At 42.2% G+C, this 12,537-nt stretch overlaps 1 protein-coding gene across 20 annotated transcripts in view; it reads right to left on the bottom strand.

The window, feature by feature from the left end:
• The window catches only part of LOC116850500 (CUGBP Elav-like family member 2), a 561,960-nt gene that overhangs the window by 13,123 nt on the left and 536,300 nt on the right, over positions 1–12,537 (bottom strand). For 12 of the 20 annotated variants that reach the window (XM_032828833.1, XM_032828836.1, XM_032828835.1 and 9 more), the window contains 5 exons: positions 8,685–8,890; positions 6,797–6,925; positions 3,767–4,043; positions 2,180–2,272; positions 230–271 (listed from right to left, as the gene is read on the bottom strand). In XM_032828833.1, coding sequence (XP_032684724.1) covers positions 230–271; positions 2,180–2,272; positions 3,767–4,043; positions 6,797–6,925; positions 8,685–8,890 — 747 coding nt within the window. The remainder of the gene's footprint in view (positions 1–229; positions 272–2,179; positions 2,273–3,766; positions 4,044–6,796; positions 6,926–8,684; positions 8,891–12,537) is intronic. The other 8 variants (XM_032828851.1, XM_032828847.1, XM_032828849.1 and 5 more) reach the window with 5 other exon arrangements.

Below are 12,537 nucleotides of genomic sequence, written 5' to 3' on the forward strand. Positions count from 1 at the left end.
GCGGGAAAGAGAGTTTGTATTCACCACGGAAATTGAAATGTATACAAAAACAGATGAATCCGAGAGAAATTGGAAGCGTATACACGCGCGCGCACGTGCACGCGCGAACTATTAAATAAGCGAAATGAGAAAATCTGACCGTCAATGGGATTAGAGGGGAGAGACCCTTTTGCACGATCGAAATTAATTTAGTAATTGTTAATACTGTACCAGGCAATGCGACACGTACATAGCGACATACCTGCTGTCGAATTCGCCAGGCCGCTTAACGCTGAAACACAGAACACGTTCGCGGTATTAACAAGCAGGATCAGCGATGTATGTATGGCATATTCTCGCGAAATGAAGCTTTGACGGGATTTTCTCGGCGGCGCCGTCGCAATTCCGTTTTTAATTGCGACGGTGAAATTGCGGCGTCAACGATGTGCGCTCACTAGTTTCGCATTAATGTGACTAGTCAAGCTTGCGCGGCTAACTGTGGCAACGTCTCCGCGATAAATATTTGTCTTTCCTGTTACATCAAACGCAACATGTAAGCTTCGCACTGTTGTCACTGGGATATCTTACCGGATAAAGCCGGTTTTAGCTGCACAGACAATCTTCGCTGGGTATACAGTGTAAAATAAATTGTGATATCGCAAATTGCTCAACGTTTATGAGTTTAAAAGCACGGAGAAAATTTTCATTAATTTTGGACAGTCATATTTTACAGAGTTTATTACAACTCGATAGAAACTTCGTTTTCTATCAAGTGTTTTCGGCCAAAGCTGTGTTTATACGTGTAAATTTTTTTTTATTCATATAAATTCAAGAATACTATAGACCGTATTTCTAACTTCTCATTTTGTATAATCAAGATCCACGATTCCCGTTCAATTTAACCATGATTGCTGTAATTGTCTGAAAAACTTGTTCTTGCGCAAACAGTGCTTGCGTACAATCGCTCGCGTGTGAAGAACGCGACGGAGCAGTTTGTGTACTTGACTCACTTTCTTATTGACTTTACATAAATCGTAAAGGGAGCGTAATATCGTGGACACGCAAAGTAATAAAGGTGTGTTAGTTTGCTCTTTCGGTACGGCATGAAATATGAGAAGAGGGTATAATGGTGTAATTAACTACGGAAATATACATCTTACCTGCGGACTTTGTACATTTACACGATTCAATGTGCACACAACACGAGAAAGATACAGGTTACTAGCAATTTCGATACGGTTCACTCGATAATACTGCCCTCTGCCACCACATAATTATTATCATTAGTCTCATGACTAATCGATCTGTCTTAACTCATACTTATTCATCAAATTCGTTTAACAAATGAGAGAAACAAATTATTCATGATACATTTTGTTCATGATGTTCGTTTTGAATTCGTTGATAAAGTATGACATGCAGCACGTTTCACGAGTTAATTTACAAACCATACGTTTCCGAAGTCAGCCGGGACTCAAAACGTAGTGACGTTAGCAGACCGGAAAATATTGGAATAATCTTTGATTGTTGATGAAGTCACTCACGAGAGATTAGTCGCGACAATCTCGCAGAAACATGTTTGAAAAATAACACTGCTCAATCTGTGCATGCGCCCGACTTGTGTCTCATTATTTCTCGAAATAGTCTGTTCCTCTCACGAAATACATTGCGACATGCGAACGAAGTTGGAATCGGACACACATTCACTTTTTCTCCCAACTGGCTTCCAGCCATGCATTGTTCGCGATCGCGCGGCGTGTCTCGCGACACCTCTTCCTCATCGTGCCGTCGCGTATCGCGATTATAATGTCTGTTAATACACTATAAGGACATGTATAGACACGCCGTCGCATTATTACCGACGCTGTGATTGCGGCGCGACCGCTTTTCCATGCACATCTACAAAAGCACGGACAGTGTTCACCCGTTCGGCCTGGAACTTCGACAACGCATGCGATCATTAAAGTCCGGCCACTACGCTCAAGCGGATTTACCGTCTACCGCGGGTAACGTACGTGATGCATAAGCGTATGAGTGTTTTGTACAATCGGTGGGAGGACGGGCGGCGGTAACAGCGTGGGTCCGAAGTTACGTATATAATTCGAAGCGCCGGACAGTTCCGCTCGGAACTTACAGCTGCACGTTAATGTACGATAATGTGTTCTCTGATTATGCACCTCGCGAAATATTCTCTACTCACTGTTTGGCGACACCTGGAGGTTGCCGTTTCCGCCGGTCATAGCTGCCAGGGTGACGAGGTTCTGCATACTCATCGGCGATACTCCCGCATTCGCTGAAACACAATGCGTCAGGGGTTTATCATTCGCGAGGCCTCTCGGTAACATTCAACCTCGTTCGACTTTGCGTCCGATTCAATTGCAATAGATCTCTTTTTGCACAGAAGCGATTATACCTCGCCGCGTTTCAACGTTTTTTCACCTAACTACTCGTGACTCGGCGCGGTATGCTTTTTCTCTTTTATCTCCGAGTGCTCTTGTTATACTTATCTCTAGAAGGATACAGCTACAAAACGCGGAATAACGTAGCGAGGGCGAAAAATTGGGGCAAAAAAATCAGGGTTAATAATAATCCGACGGTGGGATTAAAACCGTATTTTTCAAGAGATATGAATCACCGACGAAGGACAGAAGAATGTAACGACAGTTCTCCTCCCGAGATTGACGTATCACTGAATTTAACTCATTGGATATCGAAACCTAGACCCTTCGTCGAAAGTAGGCATCGTCATTTTGCGCTGAGTGTATGTACATGCAAACTCATTGCGTGACGTTGAAACATCATTGAATGACCATACGTTCCGCGGCAGTGAGCGGTAAACACATATTTCAGCATAAAGTTAATGATAGACGCGCACGGCGCGGTGTATCATCGTACTGGCATCTGTCCCGGTCCCATTAAATGTAGAATTTTATTATTGCCGTGCTGGCTGGCGCGGGACATTTCGTTATAACTTTCGAAAAGATACGGCCCGCGGGACGCGATCGTAGCGGGCGGCGAAACTTCGAGAACGTAAAGCGTGAAATAATATTATTTATTCTGACACCGATATGAATGCGTCGGACGAGTAATTTTAGCGAAGGAACGGATTGAAATCACATTCCGTCGATAAAATCCGATCGATCGAATTCTATTCGGTGCTTTGCATTGGAATAGTGGCGGCGCGTCTGACACATTTCAGAACAAAAGCGGATCATCTCCCGGGTGAGATTATATATTTAAACTTGTTCGCGCAAAATTTTTATCGGATTTAGAAATAGGATTCTATAAGTATGCGGAGAATTCTCGCGTCAAGTGAGGTCAAAAGGTGATGCGACGAAGTTGAACGTGTGAGGGTGATAAATTTAAGGATCTCATAACCGGAGAGCTGTTCAAAACACATGACAAAGTATCCTATAATAAAGATATAGTAATAAAAATATAATTGCACGAAGCGAAAATAACATGCGCCTTGATTGTTTTATAAGAGTGTGAGACTATGAATAATTAGTGAATAATTAATAATTAATCCGATCAGAAATCTACGTATAAAGAAAACGCAAGAGCGAGATAAGAATCATAAAACCCGTCGTAAAAAATATGCAATATTTTTTTACGATTTCAGGCGTGCGCATTTGTGCATATAAAATATGCGATTAATTTATATCAATCGTATGACATTGTGAGGGAGAAATCAATTTCATATTTCGCGATACTCGCTAATTAAATTTAAATTATAACTTAGAAAAGCGTAAAAGTAAAAAAGTATATGCAAGCGATCGACACTAACCATACTCACCAGCAGTATTGCTCAGGGACGCGAGAGTGGCCAGACTTTGCAGATTCGCGGGGTTGATTTCCGGCGGGCTCGGTACGGCGGGGGGCGCGGCATGCGCAGGTGTTGCCGCACCAAGGCCAAGGTGTTGTTGCAGCAGCAACTGATGCTGTACATTCGACAGTGCATTCGCCCCCGCCGTGTTCGCAGCGACCGGAGTCGCGGCGCTCGTCGTCGCCTGCAATTGCTGCAACAGCTGCAGCGACGCAGGCGCCAGCGTATGCGTATCGTTCTGTAAGCATAAACACGAATCTCGTTAATCGCGGTCGATCGTGTGCGCCGTTGCATCGTATTAATATTTCTCGCGATGCAAGGTGCGTCGCGATTTTTCTAATTCACCCGGAAATATCCTTAACCTAATTTCGAGACTGCAAGAAAAATGTGTAATTTTTTCAATAATTTCTCCTGGACCTAGAATTTTTTATATACTGTAAAAAATGTTGTTTTTTGTACTGTAAAAAATTTAACATATTTTACATGTTCCAATTTATCCATTCTAATTTTTGTGTCAATTTAATACAAGGCAAATATGTTAACAAATAACACAATTTATTTATATATTTTACATATAAAATATGTTATTAAGGAAATATGTTACATATAGATTATGTTATTTTAATACTTAGAATGTATTCTAATACTTAGAAATCGCAAATATGAATTCAAAGCAAAAGAACAGAACGACAATATATTAAATTAACACACAGGTATGTTAAAAATTCAATACAAAAATGTCTACATAAGATCGAAATTTACTAAAGTACAAAATGTTTTTTATCGTGTATTTGGAATTTTTTATATTCTCGTATCTATTGCTTGATTTTTCAGATTCTTGAAAATACCGCGTTATATACGCGAATTTAAATAAGAGGCTAATAATTTTGCTGTCATTGTTAACAGTTGGCTATCACAGGAAAAATTTATTCGTTATGAAATAAAAGTTTATTAGCTGAAATTAAAAACGTGCATTTATTCGAGAGGTTAAGGAGAAATGACCATTATTTCTAAATATCTTATGAATCTCGAGCACGTGAATCTGGAGCATTTGCTTCCGTAAAGAATTAATTTCACAGAGTTCGTCTCATTGCATCGCGCGCATTGCCCAACTTTCTCTCATTAATATCTCAATAATTACTGTGGCAGAGTTTGTACAAAATGATACAGGATTTTTCTATTCAACATGTTCTATTCAACATGTTTTACCTGTATACGAATATCTAAATCCAGACTCTCTGTATAATTATTGGATACATAAAATAGCACACGTAAGTTTTGTTACTTCACAATTTTTTATTATATTTTTATTATTATATATTTATTATATTTTTATTATTTTTCTTTTTTCACTGTCGTTGGAAATGTATACAAAATGTCTGACACAATGTCTACCAATGCTCGTATGCGAGTAGAGCTCATGAATTTGAACATAACAGTCCTCCACATTTTGTTAAAAACCACATAATTATTCTTTTACTTTGATCTACAATAATAATATCAATCTCGTCACTGTTACAATAAACGAGATGACGAGAGAGAAATCTAAGCGATTCGATCGCGAATAAAGGAAGTTGCGTGTTGTTCGTGTTTGCCCTACCTTAATCGATCGACACTCGACTCTTTTAAATAGGCAATAAAAGAACGGTAGATCGCTGCGGGGAATGCGTGCCAGAGATTATTTTTTATTTCACTTCGCTATATCGACTTATTCGCGTGTTATAGCTGTTTAAAGCCACGGCATCGACATTAGGTTTGAGCTCAAATTCGCGCTCTTGCGAACTCGCTAGTGCTTGCTCTCGCACCGGCGTACCGTTTGCTTCTGAGGTAAGGTGAATGACCGCATGGCTGTAGCGAGCAAGTGGGTGGGGCGTGATGCTTATCTGAGCCGCGGAGTGGGGGTAGCGAGCTACGTGCTGTCGCATACCGCGCAAGGTGACTACGGAAGTAATAGTCGACTTCCGCATTCCATTCACGCGTCGTGCTGTGCTGGATCGCTAGCTCGCTGCGGCGATAATGACGAATAATATAAAATGCGGATCGATAGAATTGCTAAAAACTCCACTTGCGGAAGTCGTAGCGGCTTGAAACAAAGACCACTGGAAAGGGGAAATTACTGCGCTTCCGATGAACGTGAAATCGTCTTTCTGCAGGATAAGTGGGGATAATGTGAGTACGAAAGATATCATTTTTTATATCCGCATTAAAGTGGACATTAATTATTAATATATATTAAGAAAAACGTTTTAAACGGAAAAATCTTGGTGTGGATTTGTAATGTGAAGCGTTAATTTTATGTTTTTAATGGGTATAAAGAACAAAAGCGAAACTCTAATAATAACGAGAATATTCTATTTATTAGTGAATCATTTTTATCGTAGTGTCACAGTTCAAATAGTTAATAAATTTAACTCCGGTGGTAATGGCATTAACTATTCCTATTTCAATAATATATTTTAGCTAAGCAGCAATATTTTAGTTCCTGCAGTTAATCTTATTTCTGCGTGTACTTTTAGGACAATGAAAAATCTGTGATTTTTAAGTAATTCTTTCCAAATTTAGAAAATTCTTTACAGTAAAAAAATTTTCGATATTTTCATGTCGGTTATCAGATATTTTTCGTGGGATTATTATTGCAAAAAAAACGATCATAAATATGTTCGTGATATTTTATGCGAGGTTCGCACACATAAAACATTCGGTAGAAACAAAGAGATCGGTGCAGGTAACTGCGCATTGGGCGTTAAATGTGTTCATAGAAGACGGGCGGTGGTCTACAAGGAGGTCTTAGTTTTTCGTTTCTTCTTTTTTTACACATATTTTGCATAACAAAATTGAGGTCGCTGTATAGAAAGTCTCTCAAAGGCTGGATAATGCATACGAGTAAGGCGCTCAAACGATAGAGCCATGAAGAGCGTCTCGTTCTCGATGCAAATGGAATCTTTGATACCGGCCAAAGAGCTTTCATTGTAAAATATTAAGTATACGTACGGTCAGGTAATGCGGCGTGATGTTGACTCCCGCGATGTTCCAAAGATTCGACTGGATTTGCTGCATCCTTTTCTGATCCTTTTCCTTTTGCGTGTCCGCGAATTTCACGACTAGCGGCGACGAGCAACCCTAAAAATTGTAGAACGCGTTAGTGGTGCGCAAGTCATACAAACGATACGCGAATTGTAAGAAAGAAATTCGATATGAAAATAGCGATATTGATACTGATCCGATCGGGTTCTCGACGAGAATAAATTTTACCCGCATCTGCAGTCGAATGTCTCGAAACTGGAGCAACTAATGGTCACGCTGCGGTTTGAAGCCACAGATAGAGAGAGAGAAACAATATACGTGAATATACATTTCTCTCCTTCTGCCTTCGAACCGCAAACGACATTAACTGTTCTATTTCAAGGAACACTAGTATCTCGAATTCTATTGATATTCTTCAACGAGGACATTTTGGACGATATAGCCGTGTCTAGCTTTGTCAATTGAAATTTTCGGACAAGCTTTCCACCACGCTTCGACATGTCTGTCGTTGACTTCGAACTTTCGTCATACCTCGCCCAGGACGTCATTTCGCGTCTAAACTCCGCGCCCCTTCGCGCGACGTGATTATTGGTTCAAGTCCAAGTTCAGCATTGGCGTGAGAACGGATTCGCCGGCGATCAGGCGTTACATTCGGGGAAAGAGATACTCTCGTTCGGTCGCGGGACCGGGTGCACGCGAGTATCGCGAGGTCGATGCACCGTACACAATGCGCGACGCAATCGCAGACGCGAAATCGGCGTGTCGGTTGCGTCGACGGACGCGAGCAAGTTCGAGGAACCTGCGGCCGGAAATATTCGTGATATTAAAGTGGAATTGCCCTCGTGCCCGCATGCCTTGGCACAGCTCGCTTTCACCAGTCGAAATAGTACGTTGCATAGGCGTATCGTCATCAAGCCGCGGACACACCAGCTACGCTTCGCGCGGTGGTTGTTGCAGATCAATATCTTAAACATCTCATTCGACCGTGAGAGAAAACAATTGATACGTACATGCAGCAGTAGATTCCGGCGAGAAATGGGAACGTTAGAGTGAAAGGAGGGTTTTGATAAACGACACGAGATCGCGAAACAATTTATTTGTCACTTTTTCGTAGAACTCCGAGGAACGATGTGTGTCGCGCCGCTTCTTTGCTGAAATCGTTTGCGCAGAAACGCTCGAAAAATGCGCCAGCTTCTATTCTAGAGTTCGCGGGAGCTTAGGAAGCTTAGGAAGCGGCAGAAAGTAGACTTGGCCGATGAGAGACGGGGAGAGACGGAAAAGTCCTGGCGAGCTTCGAATCGCCAAGGTGTCGACCAGTTCGGCCATCTTCACTCGCTCGGTTTTAGTTACCCCGAGTTAAATCGGTATTTCACCGAGGTGACTAGCCGGGTTGTGGATGCACACGGATGTTTCGTCGGGTGACAGTGGCATCGAGCCAATACGTCCGACGGCTCGCGCTTGAATCGTCACGAAAAGAAACGAACCGCGAAGACTCAACGACCCGCTTTGTACCGTCATCTCCTAATCTCTTTACGGCACCGTTTACTCCGTCTAAATGATCGAACGAGCGGCCCAGGTCTTTCTCGGGACGTTAACGCGAGAACAGATTGCGCGCCTTCATTGGGCCGTCCATCATCTCCGCGAACATCTCCGGGATTTTGCCAAGAATCGCTCAGTTTGCACAAATAAAGAAAAAAGACGAAAAAAACGCAGATGCTATCGAGTCGATAATGAGAAAATGAAAAGAACGCGATGATCGTAGAGTCAAACCGAGTCGGCGGTTAACAATTACGGGAGCGAGTAAGAACCGACGAGATATGCCGGTTTGTCGCAACGTTGTTACAATGCCACGAACCTCCATTGTCTGGGAATGATGCAGAGCTTTGATGGCGTTGATAGCGTACTGCTTACTAGCGAAGGTAACGAAGGCACAGGCTTTACTTTTCCCGGTGCTGTCCCTCAGCACCGAGCATTCCTCGATCATCCCGTAGACGCTGAACATGTTCCTAACGTCGTTCTCTGTGAACTTCTTCGACAGCATACCGACGAACAGCTTGCGCTCTGCAACAATGAGACATAACTTTCTTTAACGATAGTCACGCGCACAGCAATATCGCGTCACGATACGAGACATACGCAATTCGTTTTGCAACGCGCGCGGTACTCGATGGTGTAGAGATAATAATAGCACGGAGTCATATAACGATCGCCTTAAAGATAATATGCAATTATTCTTCTTCACGTATGACTACGCGTCAGGGACGTGTCTGACCGACTGACTAATCGTACGGTCGAGATACCGGCTTACACAGCTATATTTAACTGTCATTGACGAGGACATGTAGCACCGCGCTCTACGTGGAATTGCACGGCGAATAAATTGCACGCACTAATCATTTTTATCGCGCGCTTTACAGATTCTTAGGCTTTTTGCTTTTTGCGTCTTTGCCGCGGGCTCCACGAGAACTCCGGCAATACGTAGCCTTCCCTAATTGGGTTCTAAGTTTATATGTTAACCACTCGACTGTCCATGACGGCCGAGAGCCATTAGTTAGCGCACGAGTAGTATTTGGCCTTTTAGGTATTCTAGTGCGGTAATGGAGTTTACATTGGCAGTCGAATGGAATTACCGAATATGAGGCAACAGATCCTTTCAACGTGGGCGTTTCGCACAACACTAATTATTTCCTTATTATTACGGCCGGGAGCCACTAATGTTCCGCTGTTTAAAGTCGTTCAAGGTACGATCGCTATCCGATACTCGTGAAAGCTAACGACGACACCAATTGATCGGATATTGCGCGACTGTTACTCCTACGAGATGCGGCGCGTGACGTCGTTCTTAAAGTTTGACTCACGTCGCCTCTCGGCGAGGTCGTCGCGGCTGACATCATGATTTCCCATCTCGCCCACCGTTTAATAAGCGTTTATGGATAATGTGCACGGTGGTCAGCTATGGGCCATTTGACGACGGTACCGACGAGACTAGTCGAGGAGGCGACCTGGTCAATATTTGTTTAGGACCGGGAGAAAAGCTCCGTTCCGGGGAAAAGCCGCTTATGTAAATTCGGCGTCGCGGGGGATAGGCCAGACGAAATACCCGGATGTATCTCCGAGATGTACCGGCTTCCCTCGTCCCAGTCGTCGAGTGTACGACGAATACTTCTCGGCGTTGACGCGTCGCGGTTGCTTCCTCCGCGAGACGCGTAATGCGCGTCAAGCGAATCAGTGCCGTGATCGGAGGAAAGACACAAAAGAAATAAAAAAAAACTGCCATCGTATACACTTAAGGCTCGTCTACGATACGCGGAGTAAGCTTGGCGTAAGTTGCAGTAAGAAATAGAAACGATTTCCTTCGCTCACGCTTCCTTTGCACCCGGAGGTATCTCTCTTATATGTACTTGGGCGAAATAAATTACTTTTAATTTTTATTGCTTCAAAAACTACGTATTGCAGACGAGCATTTATACGTGCAAATTTGAGTCACGTGTGGTATTCAGTTTCCGCGTTTTTCGAGTCGCCAGTTCAATATCGAAACTCGGAATTAATGGAGTTATGCGCTTTCATTAACGATATTGCACGAACGCGAACGCGGGGGTTTGGTAAAGCGAAATTTGTCGGAGTACTTGTAAAATCGGCGCGACAGCAGAGCTTTGTTTTCCTGGCTTAGGATTATAACGTGCGAGCGATGCGCGAATGAATATTGGCTCGAAGATTATACTTGCCAACGCGCGTATTGGCTGTGCGAAGCTATCGTTTTTGCGAGCAAATATGATGAACGTGCGTGTGCGAATTAGGTCAGCGGTATTAGATATTTGACATCGACTGGCATTATATTAATTAATATTTTAGACCATTAGTAACGTGAGCTAATGCATTAATACTCAGCCGCGCAAACGCAGGCGGTCGACAAGAGGCGGCCGCGACTAAATACGCGATGAGCGTTAATATGCGAAAATTGCGGCCCGCTGTCAAATGTTGCAATCCAATTCGCGCGATATCAAAGGAACGCGATGCTCCATTTCGTGGTGCGCGCAGCCATAGTAGCACGAATTGAAATTGAGCATACGTCGATTTATAGCACGCGCGCCCATAGGAGTCGATATCGAATTCGTATGGCGCGATTGTACGTGTGCGATCGTGTTTCTGGAAATTATCAAAGTATGCTTTACGTATAAATAATATACGGCACATAAATCTGATACGGTAGTCATGTCTTGTAGTGTTCGCTCTGTAATAAAACGTAGCGATGATACCAACGACGCGCACATTCCTCCAAAGTGTAATCGCAAAACGCTCGACTATTGATAACAATATAATGTGTTTCTCCGAAGAAATTCAAATAAGGAGGTCAAGTTAACAAATATTAATGTAATACTCGTACACGAAATTTTAGTCACATATTAATCCAACAAATTCCGTCAAATGTCTACAACACCGTACAAAGTATTATTCTACGTTGATGCAATATTTACTTAATGCCACTTTCTTCATATTAAATTGCCTTTAAAAAAGGACATTTTATAATATATTTAATATTTGTAACTTATTTAACTGTAGATATAATACATATGGTAAGCAAACATTAAATAATTAATAATCATTTAAAAGAATAAGTATAATTAATGGATACGTGAAACAAATAATTTTATTTCTCCATATTTTCGTGTTAATTATTCATTCCTTTTATTAGGGCGCGTTGGAAATACGTATGAAATATACATCTATACACTTAGGGAGATATATTATGTGCCGCTGTCTCTGCGTCCCGGTGTCATGCTTCCTCTGTCCTGACTTCCCGATTCAGCATTCTGCTTCTGGTCGCTTCGCTATGCCACTCCGGATAATAGCACGTGACAGTGACACTCGCGCAGATACGACAATTCGATCGGAGAAACGTGTATTAATGAATGCGATGCACGATGAAATATTTCAAAAGCCTATTTAGAATGCACGAGATATTTTAATCATCCGACGGAAACAGTACACAACGCGTGGATACTGTACGTACTCACGTCGTCGTTTCTTGGCTCGAAACATAAGGACTCGGTTGCGAAAAAAGAAAATACGCGACGCGCGAGAGTACCAAAATAATATACGTAAAACGTGCAATCGTCGGAAAGTCGGAACATGTCAACGGCCGAGTTCACAACAATCAACACGCTCGGGACTTTCAAGGCGGTCAAACTCTCGTGCATTTTTCGAGTGTTTTCATTGTGTTCTAAGGTGCGGAGCGACACGTTCGTTATGAAGCATATTGCACGCGTGCTGGCATGTTAATTATCACTTCCATTGAGTGATTAAGAGATTTCGTCGGTTCTTGAAACATTTAATCAGGCTCTCGTCGGCATTGCGTTACCACGCATTTTTCTGATCAAATCGTCGTATTCACGCGAATGTCAATGCCACTGCCATGAGCGAATATCCAAAGTGCCACGACGAAACAGCCGGCAGACAGGATGCTGGAGCGGGATGTAAGGATATAGACAACGATAAATTATATATTTCCAGGTGTGAAAAAGCAGTCATTACACAAGTGATTTCCGATCTTAATAAAAGATTGACAAATTTATCGAGAATAAAGGATTCTCGAATCGAAATTCAAGCTAGCATTCATTTGACAAGCAATTATAAATACATATATTAATCTCTGATTATTTGTCGATCTATATATATATATATATATATATATATATATATATATATAT

Source organism: Odontomachus brunneus, unplaced genomic scaffold, assembly GCF_010583005.1.
Source record: "Odontomachus brunneus isolate Ranch 3 - 2012 unplaced genomic scaffold, Obru_v1 Obru_scaffold_147, whole genome shotgun sequence".
Taxonomy (NCBI): domain Eukaryota; kingdom Metazoa; phylum Arthropoda; class Insecta; order Hymenoptera; family Formicidae; genus Odontomachus; species Odontomachus brunneus.